General features: G+C 39.4%; 1 protein-coding gene across 4 annotated transcripts in view; it reads right to left on the bottom strand.

Moving 5' to 3' along the window:
* Positions 1–16,974, bottom strand: part of IGSF10 (immunoglobulin superfamily member 10) — a 49,659-nt gene extending 32,685 nt beyond the window's left edge. For 2 of the 4 annotated variants that reach the window (XM_082707845.1, XM_082707843.1), the window contains exons 1-4: positions 16,710–16,974; positions 16,100–16,283; positions 14,199–14,393; positions 12,264–12,393 (exon numbers count right to left, since the gene is read on the bottom strand). In XM_082707845.1, the coding sequence (XP_082563971.1) occupies positions 12,264–12,316 (53 nt within the window). In that variant the 5' untranslated portion in view covers positions 12,317–12,393; positions 14,199–14,393; positions 16,100–16,283; positions 16,710–16,974. Of the gene's footprint in view, positions 1–12,263; positions 12,394–14,198; positions 14,394–16,037; positions 16,659–16,709 lie in introns of those variants that run through there. The other 2 variants (XM_082707842.1, XM_082707844.1) reach the window with 2 other exon arrangements.
* Positions 16,975–20,874: the final 3,900 nt, after the last annotated feature.

Here is a 20,874-nt window from a genome sequence, read left to right on the forward strand (position 1 = left end):
AGTTAATATCCAAAAAAATATAAAGAACTTCTATAACTCAGCATCCCCCCCCAAATAATCCAATTAAAAATGGGCAGAGGACATTTCTCCAAAAAAGACAAAAAAATGGCCAACACACACATGAAAAGATGCTCAACATCACACATCAGGAAAATGCAAATCAAAACCACAATGAGGTATCACTTCACAACTGCCAGGAATGGCTACCATCAAAACCACAACAAATAACATGTGTTGGCAAGGATGTGGGAAAAAAGGCATCCTTGTGTATTGTCAGTGGGAAAAAGTGGTGCAGCCACTGTGGAAAACATAGAAGTTCCTGAAAAAAATTTAAAGTAAAACTACACCATGTTCCAGTAATTGCACTACTGAGTATTTACCCAAAAAAAATACAAAAACACTAACTCAAAACCATATATGTATCTCCCTATGTTTACTGCAGCACTATTTACAATAGCCAAGATATGGGAACAACCCAGGTTTCTATCACTAAATGAATGGAGATATTTATATGTATCATACACACACACAAAGTGAAATTAGCCAGATAAAGCAAATACCATACAATTTCACTCACACATGGCACTTAAGAAACCAAAGAAAAAAAAGACAAACCTAAAACAAACTCTTAACTATAGAAAACTGATGGTTATCATTGTGGAGGTTGGGGGGTAGGGATGGGTGAAAAAGGTGAAGGGGATTAAGAATACACTTATGATGAACACTAGTAATGTATAGAATTGTTCAATCACTATATTATACACCTGAAATGTAACACTGCATATTAAATATACTGAATTAAAAATATATTAAGAATTGTAATTATATATAATACTTGAAAAATAAAAAGTAATGGAATTTTTCTTCTTAATTCTACAATAGCCAAACTATGGAAAGAACCTAGATGTCCATCAACAGATGAATGGATAAAGATGATGTGGTATATTTATACAATGGAATACTGTGCAGCCATCAAAACACTGGTCATTAGGGGAATGTTCCAATTAATGTTCCAATCGTACGTAATTTATAAAGTGCACTTGGAAGCAAGGGTTCCCAAATAAACAGAAAGGGATGCCTATTTCAACTGGCATTTGGAAGCCTCCAAAAGATTTCAACATTCCAAAACAGTTTCATTGAAAGATTCACTGCAAAATGTTAATGAGAAGTTAGAGAGGATGCCTTGGTGGCTGAATCAGTTGAGTGTCTGCCTTCAGCTCAAGTCATGATCTAAGGGTCCTAGGATCAAGCCCTGCATCTGACTCCTTGCTCAGTGGGGAGTCTGCTTGCTCTCTTCCTCTCCCCCTTCCCCTGCTCACTCTGTATCTCAAATAAATAAATCTTAAAGAGAGAATGTACCTAAAAGACTGTAATACTGATACATCCATTCTGAAGAGACTATTAAACAGTTACCTTTTTAAAATAAGACCATCCAAGGAGATAGGCAGTTCTTTTCAGATTATCATTCACTCCTTGATCAAAGGCCATAGTTAAAGAATGTCTTAAACCTAGAGAGGATTCGCCAGAGTTTTTGTAAATCGATTACCTTCTGAGCCCAGTCAAGAGAAACAAAATTTCACATTGGCCCATCCTTGTCCTTTTTTTATTTGTTTCCTAAGAACTTGGCTTGGCTTTCTGATTGTCTGGAAAACATAGGTTGTTAGTTCTTTCTTTGTCTATCTTTGGGAGAGACTCCTAATCTTGTGAAGATAGTATCTTTTACACCGTCTTTGACAAAAGCTCAGGAGTTTAACACTGCTGGAAATATTTACTATTTGTTCCAGCTGACACTGGGCAAGATATTTGAAAAGATTTAATAACTTTATTATCAAATAAGTTTAACTTACTCCACCTACTAGAGATATAAATTTAAATTCAACCTTTGTAACAAATGAGTTTTGTACCTGTTTCATGGCAGTAATTTAAAAACAGAAGGTCTAACTTCTCTACATCCATTTCTATGTTCATGTGTGTCATATATGTGTGTTGTAGATATGTGGTATTTTCTACCTCCAGATGGTATTGCTAAAATTAATGTATACAAGAGCTCTGCTGAATTGGCTTAAAGAAGGTTAAATGCTTATATGAATTATATTGTCAAATATAATAGAAACTAATTCAAACGTTTTGCAAATTCGCTTGATCTGGGATGATCAAGTTTAAGTTTATTGGCTTAATTAAAACAAGAATATCTTTATAGAGTTTTTTTAAAATTTATTTATTTGACAGACAGAAATCACAAGTAGGCAGAGAGGCAGGCAGAGAGAGAGGGGGAGGCAGGCTCCCTGCTGAGCAGAGAGCCCAATGCAGGGCTCGATCCCAGGACCCTGAGATCATGACCTGAGCTGAAGGCAGAGGCTTTAACCCACTGAGCCACCCAGGCACCCCTCTTTATAGAGTTATTAAACTTTGAATATAATACAGATAATCTTCACTTTTATTCTGTTGAATTTACTTAATTCATGTTATAATTCATGTTATATCTCTTGTGTGTTTCAGTAAAAATTACTTAGAATAATGGTTGATATTCTTTGATGTCTCATGAACTTTTCATGGGTAATCTAGATACAATTGTCAAGTACAAATAGAAGAGACAAAAAGTTTTAAAAGTTTTCCAAATCTTTTTGGTACTTTGAAAACTTAAAGCTTTGCTAAGTGATGAGTGAGGGTGAACTCACTAAATATCTAGATCACTTCCTGATAAGATTTTAAAAAATGAAACATTAACTACTAAACAGGTTTATCTACTTTTGGCTTGTTATTACAGAAAAACTAAAATATTTGGATGTTAGTGCCACATTGGAGTCTGGTGATTATTTTGGAAACATTATCAGAAGATAGTCCTCAAGCTTCACTGAAAGGGACCTTACCAAGTGCTTCTGACTTGGCATTGCTGCAAAACTACATGGGATTGGATGTACATCTTACTCACAGCCAAAAAAAGCTCCACCTGACATCTAGTCCTGTACAGTTGCTGGAGACCTCGGAATCAAACTGATAAGGAAGAGAGGTAGCTGACATTGAGGTAGATGGCTTCTGCCCCAAATGACAGATCAAAATCTCATACTTTAACAAGAAACCCTTCTCCTCCTCCTTCTTGTCTGCACTCTGGCATTCCTGGAAAGATAATACTATCATCCATTTCTCCCAGGCCATCGCTAAGGGCAATAACCTTTCAGACTGCTGGTTTTGTCAAAGATTTTTATCTGTCCATGATGCTAGAGATCTCCTGGTGCTCCTTCTAGGCAGTTCTTCTACATCCAATGTCATTGCAGACTACAATCATCAGCCACTCCTATCCCCTTAGAAATTTCTTACCAAGTTCAACTTTCATGTCCAGAATATCCAGTGCCTTTTTACCTTTCTCCAGTAAAAACTGTACTTGCCCATTAAACACAAATACTTGTGTTAATCTTAGTACATTTGCACCCCCATATTCCCATGGTTATCTAGATGATATCTATTCTCACCAAGAGAACTTACCAGCAGCACCCATCTTTGCAAGACATTTAGAACAACACTCTATTTCAGGTTTAAGGTTTCTCTTCTTATATGCATTGAAAAACCTGACTGGCCCTTGGCTTGAACCAGTAAATGCAACAGTCCTTGTGAACAAATCCATTAATAATACCTCCCTAATGGTAATGGTCTATGTGCCAACAGCATTTGTCTTTGTCTGTGATGGTTATAATTCTTCTTGAGCCTAAAAATGTCTAGATGGCTGGCACACAGCTGGGCAATGCCTTCTAGGTTATCTGTGCCCCTAACTGTCCATAGACAGCTAAGAAACTTCATCAATCAGCTCTCCTGTATTTATATCACTGAGTTAGAAAAGACCTACCAGGAGGCATTCATGATTCAGGGCCATACTTGCCTGGTTAAGAGTGAAAACAAATAAAGATATGATCAGGAACTTCTTTTTAACTACCGAAGTTATTGCAGATCCCATCACTAAGACCTACCCAACAAAGATTCTTGGGCTCTCTGGCCCACATAGTTCTTGGTGATAGGATAGCCCTTGACTATCTTTCAGCTGAGCAAGGAGATACCTGTGCTATGGCCAACACCACCTGCTCCATCTAAATTAACAATTCTGGGGAAAGTTAAAACTTAGTTACATAAAATCACTGACCAAGTCATTTGGCATACAAAGGAAACTCCTTCAGTGGGGGTTATTAAGAACTACTTGATTTTGATTCATTTGAGTCCTGTGGACCATGGCTCAGAAGTGCACTCTAAACATTGGAAATGATCTTGCTTATAGTTATAATCTCCATGGTATAGTATATCCTCTTAAAAATTTTTAATTTATTTAGGTATGAGAGGGAGATGGCAATGGAGTAGGAGGACCCTAGGCTCTCTTCATCCACACATACAACTTGATAACTATAAAATCATCTTAAAACGCCCAGAAATTCATCTGAAGACTGGAAGAACAAACTCTACAACTAAAGGTAGAAAGTAGAGAGATGCAGCTTGGGAGAGAAATGGATTGTGGCTGCTGTGGTGGGGAGCTGCAGTCATGGAGAAGGGCAAAAGACAGACTAACACGCAAGGGGATGCATGGGGAAAATGAATGCCATAGCAATTGGCCTACAAAGTGAAAGGGCCCAAATTTTGTGAGTTCTTGGAAACAGCAGGGCTTTAAACCTGGAGTTTTAAGGGTTGTTATGTTCAGCTCTGGGAGAGATTGGAGGGCACTGAGGCTTCACTTGGAGAGAAGGCAGGGCAAAGAGCCCGCTGACATTTGCTGTAAAAACAGTAATCGGAAGATGCTTGGGGAGCAACTACAGGTGCATATCCAAGAGGTGCACTGTTCAGAGAGACTCCTCCAGGAACAAAGGAACTGGCAGGCTCTCTTTCCCTTCCCTGCAGCTCAGAAAAAGCACAGGGCCAAGCACCAGTGAAGCACCAAAACTCACTACCTAACTTGCTTACACCAAGCCCCACCTACCTGAGCTCCAGAACTGCCCTTCCCAGTCAAGCTTGCCTCTGTCTCAGTGCAGTAGGCTGCCTCCCTTAGAAGATCAGCCCAAACCCATGCTAACACCATGTCTCTTGACCTGAGAGTTTTGTGTATATTCAGTTCTGGTGGCAGCAGCAACAGGTCTCATTTCACAAGCAAACCAGAGCATACTTAGTTAAAACACACCACATTTTCTTTTCTTTTTTTTAAAGATTTTATTTATTTCTCTGACAGAGATTTTATTTATTTCTCTGACAGACAGAGACCACAAGCAGGCAGAGAGAGAGAGGTGGAAGCAGGCTCCCCACTGAGCAGAGACCCTGACGCAGGGCTCGATCCCAGGACCCTGGGATCATGACCTGAGCCGAAGGCAGGGGCTTTAACCCACTGAGCCACCCAGGCGCCCCTAAAACACACCACATTTAGGCCAGGGACCAAACACTGCCAATAACAGACAGAGAGCCTCTGCAGTCAACTGGCCTGAAGGATAAAGCAGCCATGATACAATAGCAGAGCTCGTGCAGCACACACTGAAGATAATCCTGGAGGGTCCAGGCCCTGGGAGACAGGTGGCATTATATTGCAGGGCACTACAGGAATTCTTCATAAAGTGATTACCCTCAATAACAGGAGATATAGCTGACTTTCTTAACATAGAGAAACAGGCACAGAGACTTAGACAACATAAAAAGAAAAAAGAATTTGTCCCAAATGAAATAACAGGACAAGGATACTGCCAGAGTTCTAAGTAAAACGGATACAAGTAACATGCCTGGTGGAGAATTTAAAGTAATGTTCATATGGATTCTCACTGGACTGAAGAAAAAGGTGGAGGACATCAGTGACACCATTAATACAGAGATAAGGAATAACATAGCACAGAGAAAGGACTCAGTAAACAAAATGAGAAACACACTTGATAGAATGAACAGCACACTGGAAGAAGCAGAGGAACAAACTAATGACCTAGAAGACAGAGTAATAGGAAGTCATCAAGCTAAACAAAAGAGAATAACTAAAATTATGCAAAACAAAAATAGACTTAGGGAACTCAGTGACTCCATCAAATGTAGTAACATTTGTATTATAGAGTCCCAGAAGAAGAATAGACAAATGAGGGCAGAGAGTTTATTTAAAGGAATAATAGCTGAAAACTTCCCTAATCTCAGGAAGGAAACAGATATCCAGACCTAGGAAGCTCAGAGAACCCCCAACTAAACCAACAAGAGTAGATCCACACGAAGACATACTTTTATTAAAATGGAAAAATATATTGGGGCGCCTGGGTGGCTCAGTGGGTTAAGCCACTGCGTTCGGCTCAGGTCATGATCTCAGGGTCCTGGGATCGAGTCCCGCATCCGGCTCTCTGCTCAGCGGGGAGCCTGCTTCCTCCTCTCTTTCTCTCTGCCTGCCTCTCTGCCTGCTTGTGATCTCTCTCTGTCAAATAAATAAATAAAATCTTTTAAAAATAATAAAATAAAATGGGAAAATATATTGATAAAAAAATTTAAAAGCAGCAAAAGAAGACAGTTACATACAAAGGGCTCCCCTGCCCCCCGCAATAAGGCTATCAGCAGATTTTTAAGCAGAAACCTTCCAAGCCAGAAAGGAGTAGCATGTATTCAAAGTGCTGAATAGGAAAAACCTGTAGCCAAGAATGCTCTGTCCAGCAAGGCTATCTTTCATAATAGAAGAAGAGATAGTTTCCCCCACAAAAACTAAAGAAGTTCATGAGCATTAAACTAGTTTTGCAAGAAATATTAAAGGGAATGCTTTCAGTGGAAAGGAAAGACCAAAAATGACAGTATGAAGGTAGGAAGCAAAAATGCAGGAAAAATGAATATTTATATGAAAAACCAGTCAAAGAACTTGCAAAATAAAAGGCTATAAAGTATGCTATCATATACCTAAAACACAGGGATGAGAGGAGTAAAGAATGGGTTCAGACTTAAAAGATCACCAACTTAATACAGACTATTATATCTAGAATATGTTATATACAAATCTAATAGTAATCACAAATCAAATTACCACTAATACATATGCAAAGAATTAATAGAAAGAAATCCAAAAATCTCACTAAAGAAAATGAGCAAATCATGAAAGAGAGGATTAGAGAAAATTTTTCAGAAACAAGAGATACATATTACTTGTTTATTACATAACAAGTAATAAAATGGCAATAAATACATATCTCTCAATAATTATTTTAATGTAAATGGACTGAACACTAATCAGAAGATACTGGGTGACAGAATAGATTTAAGAAAAAAAAAAAAGACCCAATATATGCCACCTACAAGAGACTCATTTTAGACCTAAAAACAGCTGCAGATTGCAAATGAGGGGATGAAGACCATTAATCATGCAAATGACTGTCAAAAGAAATCTGGAGGGTCCCCTGGGTGGCTCAGTTGTTAAGTATCTGCTGTTGGCTCAGGTTATAATCCTGGGGTCCTGGGATCAAACCCCGTATCAGGTTCCCTGATGGACTGCCTGCTTCTCCCTTGCCCACTCTCCCTGCTTGTGCTCTCTCACTCTCTGTAAATAAGTAATGAAAATCTTAAAGAAAAAAAAAAAAGAGAAAGAAAAAGAAAAGAAATCCGGAGTAGCAATACTTATATCAGACAAAATAGGCTTTAAAACAAAGACTATGGGTGGGGGGGCGCCTGGTTGGCTTAGTCATTGAGCGTCTGCCTTAGAGTCCTGGGATCGAGCCCCACATCGGGTTTCCTGCTTCTCCCTCTCCCACTCCCCCTGCTTGTATTCCCTCTCTCACTGTGTCTCTCTCTTTTTTTTTTTAATAAAATCTTAAAAAAAAAAAAGACTGTAACAAGAGACAGAGAAGAATCCTATATAATAATAATGGCAACAATCCAACATGGACATAAAACAATTGTAAATATTTATGCACCCAACATGGGAGCACCCAAATACATAAAACAGTTAATAATGAAGGAACGGATCCAAAACAATACAGTAGTAGTAGGTACTTTAACACTGCATTTACATCAATGGACAGATGATCTAAACAGAAAATCAACAAGGAAACAATGGCTTTGAATGACACACTGGACCAGATGGACTTAACAGATATATTTAGAACATTCTCTCCTTCAATAGCAGAATACACATTCTTTTCAAATGCACATGAAGGATTCTCCAAAACAGAATATGTATCAGGCCACAAAATCAGCCTCAACAAATATAAAAAGACTGAATCATACCATGTACCTTTTCTGGCCACAACCCTGTGAAACTAGAGGTCAACCACAAGAAAAAATCTGGAATGAGCACAAATACATGGAGGTCAAATAACGTGCTACTGAACAATGAATGGGTCAGGGAATCAAGAAATAAATAAGTACATGGAAACAAATGAAAGTGAAAACACAATGGTCTAAAACCTTTGGGATGTGGTAAACACAGTTCTGAGAGGAAAGTTAATAGCAATACAGTCATAACTCAAGAAGAAAAATCTCATATAAACAACCTAATCTTACAACTAAAGGAGCTACAAAAAGGACAACAAGCAAAACTGAAAACCAGCGGAAGAAAGGAAATAACAAAGATTAGAGCAGAAATAAATGATATAGGAACTAAAAAAACAATAGTACAGATACCACAAAACCAGGAGCTGCTGCTTTGCAAAAAATCAATAAAACTGATAAACCTCTAGCCAGACTTATTAAAAAGAAAAGAGAAAGGACCCAAATAAATAAAATCACAGATGAGAGAGGAGAAAATAAGCACCAATACCACAGAAATACAATTATTAGAGAATATTAAGAAAAACTATATGCCAACAAATTAGACAACTCAGAAGAAATGGATCAATTCCCGGAAACATAGAACCTACCAAAACTGAAAAGGAAGACACAGGAAACTTGAACAGATCAATAACCAGCAAAGAAATTGAATCAGTAATCTAAAAGCTCCCAATAAACAGAAGTTCAGCACCAGATAGATAGCTTCACAGGTGAATTCTACCAAACATTTAATGAAGGGTTAATACCTACTGTTTTCAAACTACTCCAAAAAATAGAAAAAGTAGGAAAACTTCCAAATTCATTCTATGGGGCCAGCATTACCCTGATACTAAAACCAGATAAAGACATCACAAAAAAAGAGAACTAGAGACCAGTATCTCTGATGAATGCAGATGCATAAATCCTCAACAAAACACTAGCAAATCAAATCCAGCGATACACTAAAAAAATCACTCACACTGATGCAGTGGGATTTACTCCTGGGTTTCAAGAGTGGTTCAATATTTGCAAATCTATCAACATGATACATTACATCATCAGGAGAAAGGATAAGACCATATGATCATTTCAATAGATGCGAAAAAGCATTTGACAAAGTACAACATGCATTCATGATAAAAAACCCTCTGCAAAGTACTTTTGGAGGGAACATATTTAAATGTAATTAGGCCATATATGAAAACCCATAACCGACATTATCCTTAGTGGGCAAAAATGGACAGCCCTTTCCCTAAGGTCAGGAACAAGACATGGATGTCTAGTCTCAATATTTTATACAACACAGTACTGGAAGTCCTAGCCACAGCACTCAGATAACAAAAAGAAATAAAAGGCATCCAAATTGGTAAGTGAAGCGAAATGTTTACTATTTACAGATGACATCATTCTACATAGAGAGAACCTGAAAGACTCCACCAAAACTGTTAAAACTGATAAATGAATTCAGTAAAGTCACAGGATATAAAATCAGTACACAGGAATCTGTTGCATTACTCTACACCTATAATAAAGCAGGAGAGAAATTAAGAAAATAATCCCTTTTACAATTGCACCAAAAACAGTAAGATAGGTAGGAATAAGCCTAACCAAAGAACTGAAAAACCTATACTCTGAAAATTGTAAAACATTAATGAAGAAATGGAAGAGGACACAAAGAAGTGGAATGACATTTTATGTTCAGGGTTTGGAAGAACAAATGTTATTAGAATGACCATACTCCCCAAAGCAATCTACACATTTAATGCAATCCTTATCAACATACCAACAACATTTTTCACAGAGTTAGAACAAACAATCCTAAGATTTGAGTAGAACCACAATAGACCCCAAATAATGAAAGCAGTCTTGAAAATGAAAAGCAAAGCTGGAGGCACTGGAATTCTGAACTTCAAGTAATATTATAAAGCTATAGCAATCAAAACAGTATGGTACTGGCACAAAAAACAGACACAAAGATCAATAGAACAGAATAGAAGCCCTGGAAATAAGCCCAGTTATATGGTCAGTTAATCTTCCACAAAGCAGGAAAGAATATCCAGTGGGAAAAGGACAGTCTCTTCAACAAATGAGGTTGGGAAAACTGGACAGTCACAGACAAAAGAATGAAACTGGATGACTTTCTTACACCATAGACAAAAATAAATTCAAAATGGATTAAAGACCTAAATGAGAGACCTGAAACCATAAAAATCCTAGAAGAGAGCAGAGGCAGGAATTTCCTCTGACATCAGCCCTAGCACTTTTTTGTAGGTATGTCCCCTGAGTAAAGGAAACAAAAGCCAAAATGAGGACTTGGGACTTCATCAAGATAAAAAGATTCTTCACAGTAAAGAAACCATCAACAAAACTAAAAGGCAAAACTTATGGCATGGGAGAAGATATTTGCAAATGACATATTCTGTAAACGTTAGTATCCAAAACATACAAAGAACTCACAAAACTCAACACCCCCAAAACATAATCCAATTAAAAAACAGTTCTCTTTCAGGGAAGACATCCAGATGGCCAACAGACATGAAAAGATGTTCAACTTTACTTATTATCAGGGAAATGCAAATCCAAACCACAATGAGGGATCACCTCACACCTGTTGGAATGGCTAAAATTAACAACACAGGAAACAACAGCTGTTGGTAAGGTTGTTAGGGATAGGGAGCTCCTGTGCACTGTTGGTGGGCATACAAAAAGTGCAGCAACTGGAAAGCAGTATGGAGATGCCTCCAGAAATTAAAAATAGAACTACCATACAATCCAGAAATTCCACTTCTGCATACTTATCTGGACAAAATGAATACACTAATTCAAAAAGATATATGCACCCATATGTTTACTGCAGCATTATTTACAATAGCCAAGATATGGAAGCTACTTAAGTGTCCATCGATAGATAAAAGAGATGTATATGTGTATATGTATATGTGTGTCTACACACACATGAATATTATTTGGTCATAAAAAAGAATAAAATCTTGCCATTTGTGACAACATGGATGGAAATAATGATAGTATTCTAAATGAAATAAGTCAGAGAAAGGCAAGTACCATAAAATTTCACTTATTTGTGGATTCCAAAAAGCAAAAAAGATACAGACAGACTCATAGGTACAGAGAACAGTCTGATGGTTGCTGGGAGGCGGGGGAAGAGATGGGCAAAATAAGGTAAGGCGATTGAAAGTTACAAGCTTACAGCTATAAAATAAATGAGACATAGGAATGTGATGTCCAGCATAGGAAATACAGTTAACAATACTGTAACAACATTCTACCATGACCAATGGTAGCTAGATTTATCATAGTAATCACTTCCTAATGTGTATAAATGTTGAAGCACTTATATTGTGCACCTGAAGCCAGTATAATATTATATGTCAAATATACATTGATAAAAAAATTTAAAAAATAAATCAGATATGGTTGTGTCTCTCTTGAACAATTTTTTTATGTATTTAAAAAATTTGATAGACATCTTGAATTGTGAGTTAGCTTTTCAAAATCTTTAAGTACTACGTATGTATCAGACATACTGATCTTTCTGTGTATTTTCCCCCATAATCCCCTTTTCTATTATCTCTAGATGTGTTTTATCTTTACTTTCTCACTTACTAGAGTAGTAATTCTTGTCATATTTGGTGTATTCTTAGAAGTCCCCACAACTTTTCAAAATTTTTTGAACAAGACAAGGTATAAATAAAGTAAAAAGTTAAAAAGTATATTTATGTGTACAAAGCTAACTTCTGTCTAAAACAAGTCCCAGATGAACAAGACTAGAAGTAGCCTTTCTGCATTAAGTTTTAAAGGTGCAGTAATCCCTGGGTATTGATTTTTTTTTTCCTATTAGCCCAGATCTGAGAAAATGCCTCAGAATTTTCTTATTACTCTAATTTCCACAAACTATTGCTTTAAAGAGAAATCAGTCTCGGACATCCTCCTTGATGTCTCCCTCCAATGCACAGAATGTTGATTTTTGGGTTCCACTGGAATGGTCATCTTGCCTCTTGAACCTGCACTTTCCCCGTCCCTTGTCTTACCTGCAAGGCCTGCAGATCCGAGAAGGTCTTAGCCGGGATTGTATGAATGCCATTGCTGTGTAGCATTAACAACTCCAATTTGTTCAGGCCGGAAAAATCTGTTTCTGTCAATCTAACCAAGCTGTTGTACCTGAAATTAAAACAACTATAAGGTATAAGCTACACCTATCAGCTGTGGTTCAGCTGTCAAAACAAAAGTGCACACACACATGTCCACACACAAAACCCAATATCTCCCTTTTTATATTTTATTTTGTTTGAGAAAGAGAGAGAGAGCATGTGATGTGGGCAGAGGGAGAGGGAGAAGCAGGCTCCCCGCGGAGCAGGGAGCCTGAGATAGGGCTTGATCTCAGGCTCCTGGGATCATGACCTGAGCCAAAGGCAGAATCTTAATGGACTGAGCCACTCAGCTTCCCAGTACCTCCCTTTTTATAACCTGTGCTCGAAGGAGAAAATCAAATGCTTGGCATAAATTGAGATTCATCAGATGCCACAGAAGACCCACCCACTCCCCATCGGGTTCCATGCCCACACTGCCCTGCCCAGGATATAACACATCCCTCCTCATTTCCCACCCTTTCTGCATGCGTAGTTCCTTTAGCTTGGGATGCCACTAGCTCCGTCTCTCTCTACTTGTGACTCCCGGTCAGGCCCAGCCTCTTCTTTGAGGACATGCCCCCATCCCTTGCTTTCCCAGTTAGAATTTCTCACTATAAAGTAGAAGTTGAACAATCTGGACTCTCAGGGTGCCTGGGTGGCTCCGTGGGTTAAGCCTCTGCCTTCAGCTCATGTCATGATCCCAGGGTCCTGGGATAGAGCTCCACATCAGGCTCTCTGCTCAGCAGGGAGCCTGTTTTCTTCCCCCTCTCTCTCTGCCTGCCTCTCTGCCTACTTGTAATCTCTCTGTCAAATAAATAAATAAAATATTAAAAAAAAGAAAAGAAAAGGAAAAAAAAGAAATCTGGACTCTTAACCAAAGAGTTTGGTCAAATAATTTGGCTAGGATTATGAACCTAGGCCTTGGTAGTGGATGAACCCTGGGTAAAATCAGCAATCTTTTTAAGCCTCCATTTCTTCATCTATAAACTGCAAATAATAGAAGCGACTTAAAAGGTGTTCTGAGGATTGAGTGAATGTGTGGAGAGTGCCCTGCTCAGTGCCTGATGGCGGTAAGGGCACAGTCAGCGTTACCTATTATCATTATTAGTGAGTGTTCCAAGGAACTTTGCATGCTCTTTGAAGGTTCTTACTATTTATTGTGCATCTGTTTTCTCCCTTTCACTGTAGCCTCTAGAACGTAAATAGTTCATCTTGTTCCTTATTGTATCCCTGACATATAGTAGGTTCTTCCTATTTTCAGACACATGATGTTATATTGGACTGCACATGTGTATACACACACACACATCACAGTTTTTCACGAACCTTAAAATAGAATCTCCTTTAGCAGATTTAATTAGGTTTACATTTTTTAAAGAATTTTAAGTTTTAAATAAGAATTTTAAATAAGTCACTTTGCATGAAAAGAAGTCCAAGGGCCTTCTTAAAGGGTCTAACCAACTTTTCATATGTATCTTTTATATATGGGAGGACATTTCCAGTGTCATTATCGCCTCCTGATAGGCCACAACTCTAATTCTTAACAGATGCTATTTTCCAGTAAAAAGGTAGCCAGCATGAAGTTCTTCTATAATCTTGGGCCTCTCATCCTATCAAGAGTGATTTCAGGTTCTAGAACTTTCTCCTAGTAAAAGCTTACCAGGAAAATGTTGCTTATGTTCCCTCACAAACTTAAGATCTTCATATGCTTATTTTAGAAGAGAAATACCATTTTGGCTCATCTCCTAAAGTTACAAGTTTTGTTTGATATTTTGGGCAGGAAGCATCAGTGTGATGTCTGCTTGAGAAGGGCACAAGACAAGGGGCCCCACGCACCCTAAATTAATACGTTCCACATTGGGTGAGATGCTGTCTGGGATGGAGGTCAGGTACCGAAATGTGCAGTGCACCTCAGTGGGCACGTAGCAAGCACAGCGACGAGGACAGGCATTGCCCCCGCGGCTGGCCACCAGGCATGTCACGGAGAAAGAGACCAGCAAGCAGGTGATTCCTCTGCCTTTAGCCTTCATCCTGGGGGGGAAAAAATCACATCTCAGAGTTGTAGGTATGGTTTGAGCAAAATTCCAGTACAAACTCAAAGTCTGTTATCTGGGAAAGCTTTCTGAAAGGTCATAAGTGGCTAACTTCATTCATTCACAACTTGTATGGTAAAACTTGCAAAACTTTGTGATCAAGTGAAATATTTACTGTGAAAATTCCTTTACAGCTTCTCACTTCTTAGTGAAAACAAAAATGCCTATGCTTAGAAAATCAGTAAAAAGGGGATGCCTGGGTGGCTCAGTTGGTTGGGCAGCTGCCTTCGGCTCAGGTCATGATCTCAGAGTCCTGGGGTCGAGTCCTGCATCGGGCTCCTTGCTCCACGGGGAGCCTGCTTCTCCCTCTGCCTCTGCCTGCCACTCTGCCTGCCTGTGCTCTCTCTATCTCTCTGACAAATAAATAAAATCTTAAAAAAAAAAAGTCAGCAAAAAGAGAAAAGAGAGACCATAATGAAGGTATTATGCCAATGGAAATACCGAAGGCCTAGTTTCCTATTTACCCATTAGTTTTTTTTAGACCAACTTTTAAAATACTGATTATAGAACGAATCTGTGTGCATCATAGAAAGTTTGGAAGCTGTAAATAAGTAGAAGAAAATTACTCATATTCCTACAACCCACATATTAACATTTTGCTGTATTCCTTCACCTTTCATAGGTGGTGTATGTTTCTGTGTATATGTGTGTATATATGTGACCAAACGAAATTTGTAACACACTTTATTCATTGAGTGCATAATGTCTGTTTTTTGCTTTATTAAACCTTCTTCAAAAACATTTTTAAGAGCTGTAATACTCCACTGGAAGGGTGAATAAATCTCAGACATGTCCTTTAGTCCTTGCCAAAAAAGACACGTTGCACGCTTCACTGCCATGAAATAACCGCAAGCCACGGTAGCTCCTCCCCCACCTTCTCCCCCTCCTCCTCTAACTCCTCCACTACCTCTTCCTCCTGCTCCTCCACTACCTCCTCCTCTTCCACCTCCTTTCTGCCACGGGAGTCAGGGAGCATCATAAGGGAAGAAATATGCTCAGCTTCTTGGAAAAACAAAATTAGCCATATGTGGGGCAAGCTCAAGGATCCAAACCTAATTTTCCCTTGAAATTCAGAATATACAAGGATTGCAATAAAATTTTCATTGTGTTTTTCTAAGAAAAGTGACCTTCATAATTTATAAATCTCAACATTCCTTGGGGTAGAATGGTTTCTTTGGGATTATACCAGCAACAATCTTTTAGCTATAAACAATGCTAAAAATAGATGCAGAGTTGCTAGTCTTCATATACATAAAGATAGCGGAATTATTATCGGAATTTAGTCCAAACTAAAATTTAACATAGGATTAATCACATGACTTTTGTCATTATAACCATCTGATTACAAAAATTTTAAGTGAACACATGATTGAAGACAGCATTTCCACCTTCCATCATTATTTAAGCAAAAAACCAAATGGTGGGACAAAGGAAATTCATTCAGCTAAAAAACAAAAGTTCTGGGTTATGCCCACATAAGAGTCATTTAAAAGAATCACAACTCTACAAGAACATATGGACAGTGCATTCCTACAAATTTAAACCTGAAAAATGTATATAACAAAATAGAAATTAACAGTACCTGAGCTCTTCTTTACTGGTTCTGAATCCTCTCCTGAGCCAAGCAGAGATAGAAAATCTTACCAGTGAGTGAAAAACTGTATCCAAAGCCAAGTGAGGAAAAGTTCTCTGCTCCCCAAAGGAGCAAATGGCTTAGTCTTTCGGCTTGCAGCTCAGGAGTGATACTCTGGAGAGAGACTTGGAGGGCGTCCACAGCTTCAGTCAACTCTAGCCCGTGTGCGCCCACATTAAGCCAAAAGAAGGGTTCCTGTATTATAATTGTTACAGAAACAAAAGACAAAGTGGAAGTTTTAAAATTTCCTTTCTCTTCCCTCAACAGTGTGCTTTAAAACCTCCCTAAAGTTGTCACTGAAATATAGCTATTAATATCACTCCATTTTTTCCTCCCAGGTTCCAGGAGTTTCTCTATTTTTGGACATCTCTGCCTTAGATGCCCACAACAAGAGTCTCCAGCTGCTGAATTAATCTTTGCATCTCTTGCCTGGCATCAGTCACTGAAGAGATGACTTGCTCCTGCTTGCTTTAATGGCCCTTCGCTCTCCGATGCGTCCTTTCTGTGCACTCGCCCCAGCTGCCTCCTGCTGCGGGACTCACTGCGTTCCCACGCCGAGCCCCTAATCCCTCGAGCGTCCTGTCTGTCCCCTGCCAGGAGTGGATTGGCGGAGCAGCTCACCTCTTTGCCCAGGTGACCAATGGGCTCACGCCGTCGCGGTGTCCCAAGCTCAGCCGCGGGGTCTCAGGACCTTCCAGAGCCGAGGAGGGAAGGTGGGGGCGGGGACCGGGGTGACGTTGAATTATGTGTCTGGGGACTCCGCCGGGATTCTGCGGCACAGGCAAAACAAACGACCACCAAGCTCCTCTTTATTTTTGAGAGCGCACGGGACGCCTCGTTGCCTTCCATCTCATTTCCTCCTTGACTTCTAATGCCCGGGCAAACGGGAGCAGGTGGGCAGGACAGTTTCAGTGCACGGACGTCCGTGCCAACGTCACCTCCTTCACCTGTTGACAGGTGGGATTGGGGCTTTTGGAGTTCGGCTGAGTTCCCACTATCTGTACTCCCGGAAGTTCTGCTCCAAGGCTGAGAGTTGGCGAGGATAACCTGTGATACCTGCAGTTTGCATCTCCGGTCTGCCCCATTTGGAGAAAGTCTCTTGTGAGAAGGGTCACACTAGAGAACTGGGTTTAAATGGAGTTGTTTGCTGGGGTTGTGTCCCCCCTCTGTCATCTTCACCCTCACTGTCCAGGAATTGCCCCGAGACCGAGACCTTGTTTCATAGCTCCTGCGACTGTAAACAGAGCTCCCAATGTTTTGACTCATAAACACTGAATTAATGTAACAAAAATGACCTTGTTTCACTCTCTTGGTTATACTGTATGGAAGTTATTGATGGGAATTTGAAATGAGTACTTCAGAACGGTGGGACTCAGGGGCAAACAACATCAACCTCACCGGGGGCCTTGTTAAAAATAATGAATTCTCAGACTCCATCCCAGAACCACAGCTCAATCAGAAACTGTAGGGATGGGATCTTGGAGTCTGTGTGTTAACAAGCTTTCCAGATGATTCCCATGTAGCTAAATTTTGGGAACTGCTAGTTTAGGGAAATAACTTCCTAGAATGATAACAGCTTATTCTGGGGGTTTTACTCTGTGACAAGAACTATTATAAGCATTTTACAAATATCGGCTCATTTAAACCTCAGGACACCACCAATAAACAAAAAGAAAATAGGCATGTTATTTCCATTTTGAGGCACATAAAGAAAAGCGACTTGCTCCAAGTCACTCCAGCTTTTAAGCAGAGAACCTAAAGTTGATTCAAACGCAGGCAGCCTGGCACTATAGCCTTCCCGGTTAACCACAGACCCATGGCTGCCTCACTCAGCCAAACGCCAGGAATGTTCCATATCCAAGGGCTAAGCATTCAAATGATTTATAGTTAGTAATAAGTTGGTAACCAGGGTGAAATTACAGAATCAGAGATTCACAAGTAACTCTAGAAGCATGTGTGATATGAACATGGTCTTTAGTTCCTTAGAGCTGACATGGTTCTTTAAGTTAAAAATTCATGTGTGAGGTTCAACTTGGATGATTACTTTGGAAATATGACATCTTTGTGGATTCTTGGAATCAACAGTTTTTCTTCTAAAGCTCCTTGATGACAACCTTGTGGGCATAGTCAATTTCTAACCAAACTCTGGACTCTCAGACCCCCACTAAGGTGAACCACAGGAGGAGGACTGTGACATGTTCTATTCCTATTTTTCCCAGGGTGGTAACCCCGGGGTCTTTTTTTTTTTTTTTTCTTTTTTTTTTTTCTTTTTTTTGTGCCATCAGTTTTGAAAATAACCATTTAGGAATATATGAGGGAAATTTCTACAACTGTTTTATTTCTACAAATGCTTTATATGTGTTGCATAATTCTCAAATATTCTCAAGGGATAGATGCTATAAGTATACCCATTTTTCAGATGATATTCTGAGGATAAAATATGTTAAATGATTCAGATCCAGAATACAATACTGAGTGACTTTTAACGGCAAGGGGCCTTTTTTTTTTTTTAAGATTTTATTTGAGAGTGAGTGTGTGTGTGTGTGTGTGTGTGTATGCATGCGCTGCACACATGCACAGAGGGAGGGGGAGGGAGTAGGGGAGAAAAGTGACTGGGGTAGGGAGAGAGGGAGGGAGAAAGTGGAGAGGGAGGAAGGAAGGGGAAGGGAGCAGGACCCTGATGAGGGGATGAGTCCCAGGAACCTGATGTGGGGATGAGTTCGAGGACCCTGGGGATTGTGACCTGAGCCAAAGTTAGATGCTTAACCAACTGAGCCACCCAGGTGCCCCCAAGTCCTAGATTTTTAAACTCATTCATATGCATGTCAAAAGATAAAAAGATGTCAGATTGTTATGTACCTTTTAATCAGGCACAATCATTACTGGCTCCTACCCTTATAATATTCATATTTTTGATAAGATTTTATTTATGGGGCGCCTGGGTGGCTCAGTGGGTTAAGCCACTGCCTTTGGCTCAGGTCATGATCTCAGGGTCCTCGGATCGAGCCCCACATCGGGCTCTCTGCTCAGTGGGGAGCCTGCTTCTTCCTCTCTCTCTGCCTGCCTCTCTGCCTGCTTGTGATCTCTCTCTGTCAAATACATAAATAAAATCTTTTTTTAAAGATTTTATTTATGTATTTGACAGAGAGAGATCACAAGCAGGCAGAGAGGCAAGTGGGGGTGGGGGGAAGCAGGCTCTCTGCTGAGCAGAGAGCCCGATGTGGGGCTTGATCTCAGGACCCCGAGATCATGACCTGAGCCGAAAGCAGAGGCTTAACCCACTGAGCCACCCTGGCACCCCTATAATTTTCATATTAATTAATCAATCAAATAATCTAGTCATCCACTTAGTGATTTCAACAGCGCATAAGTAGACCTAAAATCCTGGTCACTCCCTTTACGAAGTTACAGTCTAGTGGGGCAGGGGATAAGTGCCATGAAAACAAATACTGCAGGTTATAGAAAGAAATCAATTAGTGTCAACCTTGCTTGAATACAATTGTATTTCAGCCAACCCAAGTCAAACTGGATGGCTCTAAAACACTTATATATCAATGAATTATTAATATTCCAGACCCTTAGTCCTTTAGTCATTCATAACACCATGTATGAGTACAATTTTGGAAGACAGAGATAATTTGAAGCCAAGGCATCTTGGTCTTGAGAATCCATAGACTCCAGATTATAGGAACAACTTAGGAAGCAATTAATATAGTCCACCCTCAAGATGACAAAGTATTGGTTATAAAGATAAAGATGTTACAGAGAAAGCAGCATTTGGGAACCAGAATTGTTAAGAACGTATTCAGAGAATAAAAGAAAAAAGGAATGATGGATCAATCTTGTATTTTTGATTGATGACATCCAAGGATCCTGGGAAATCCAGGGCTAGCACAGAAAAAAGTGAAACCCTACATATTTGCAGAACTGAAGGAAGACCAAGGCAAGCAAGCAGCACAATAATGATGAAGTAAGTAGCCATAGTTGTCATTATTTTAGAAATAGAGTTCTGTAGGTCAGCCCCACTGACGTAACTATCACACTCTGATCATCATAAATGCTACACATAGCTTTTGTAACAGGTACTGCATTAAAGGACATGATTGGTGAACATTTACATTATTCATCACAATTTCTTAAGCCTGGGTAGGAGATACATTTAAGAGACCTGGGAACACCTCTTGTTTCTTTGAGATGAAATCTCCGAGGTTGTCCAAAGGTGAATGTGCATGTGTGGAAAATGGTGGTACAATGTAGGAAGAATTTCATAAGCATTTTCTCAGAGCACACAGAGTATGACTAGAGCTATAAGTCCATGAGGAGAACTCAACTGCACTAAAGTTAACTTCACTAATCACCCTGGAAGTTGGTTTTAGAAGAGAACAATTTTGAGGTGGTTTCTGAGGTTGGTCACTGGGAAAGGGAATGAAAGAATTCTGAACCATAATTAGGGGTGGAACATAACAGTGTTTGTTTAGGCCACTGGCTGCAGAATGAAGCTTTACATATCACTGAGGTATTCTGAGGTACCGAGTTTTGGAGTAAGATACTTTCATTATACCTGACATACATGGTTGGAATTTTGAATAGGCTAAGGTCTAGAGAATCACATCCTTGTCAGATGATGCCTTAAAAATTATTTTTTAAAGCTAACAGCTATCCTGTTGGCCATTTAAATCTCTCCCTATTCTTTTCTTTTTATCTCAGTTTGTGTCTTTGATTAATTCTCTATTTTATTAGATCTTACCCATTCTTCACTGATACCAAAATACAATGATTTTCCAAT

The sequence above is a fragment of the Mustela nivalis genome (assembly GCF_964662115.1).
Source record: "Mustela nivalis genome assembly, chromosome: 1".
Taxonomy (NCBI): Eukaryota; Metazoa; Chordata; class Mammalia; order Carnivora; family Mustelidae; genus Mustela; species Mustela nivalis.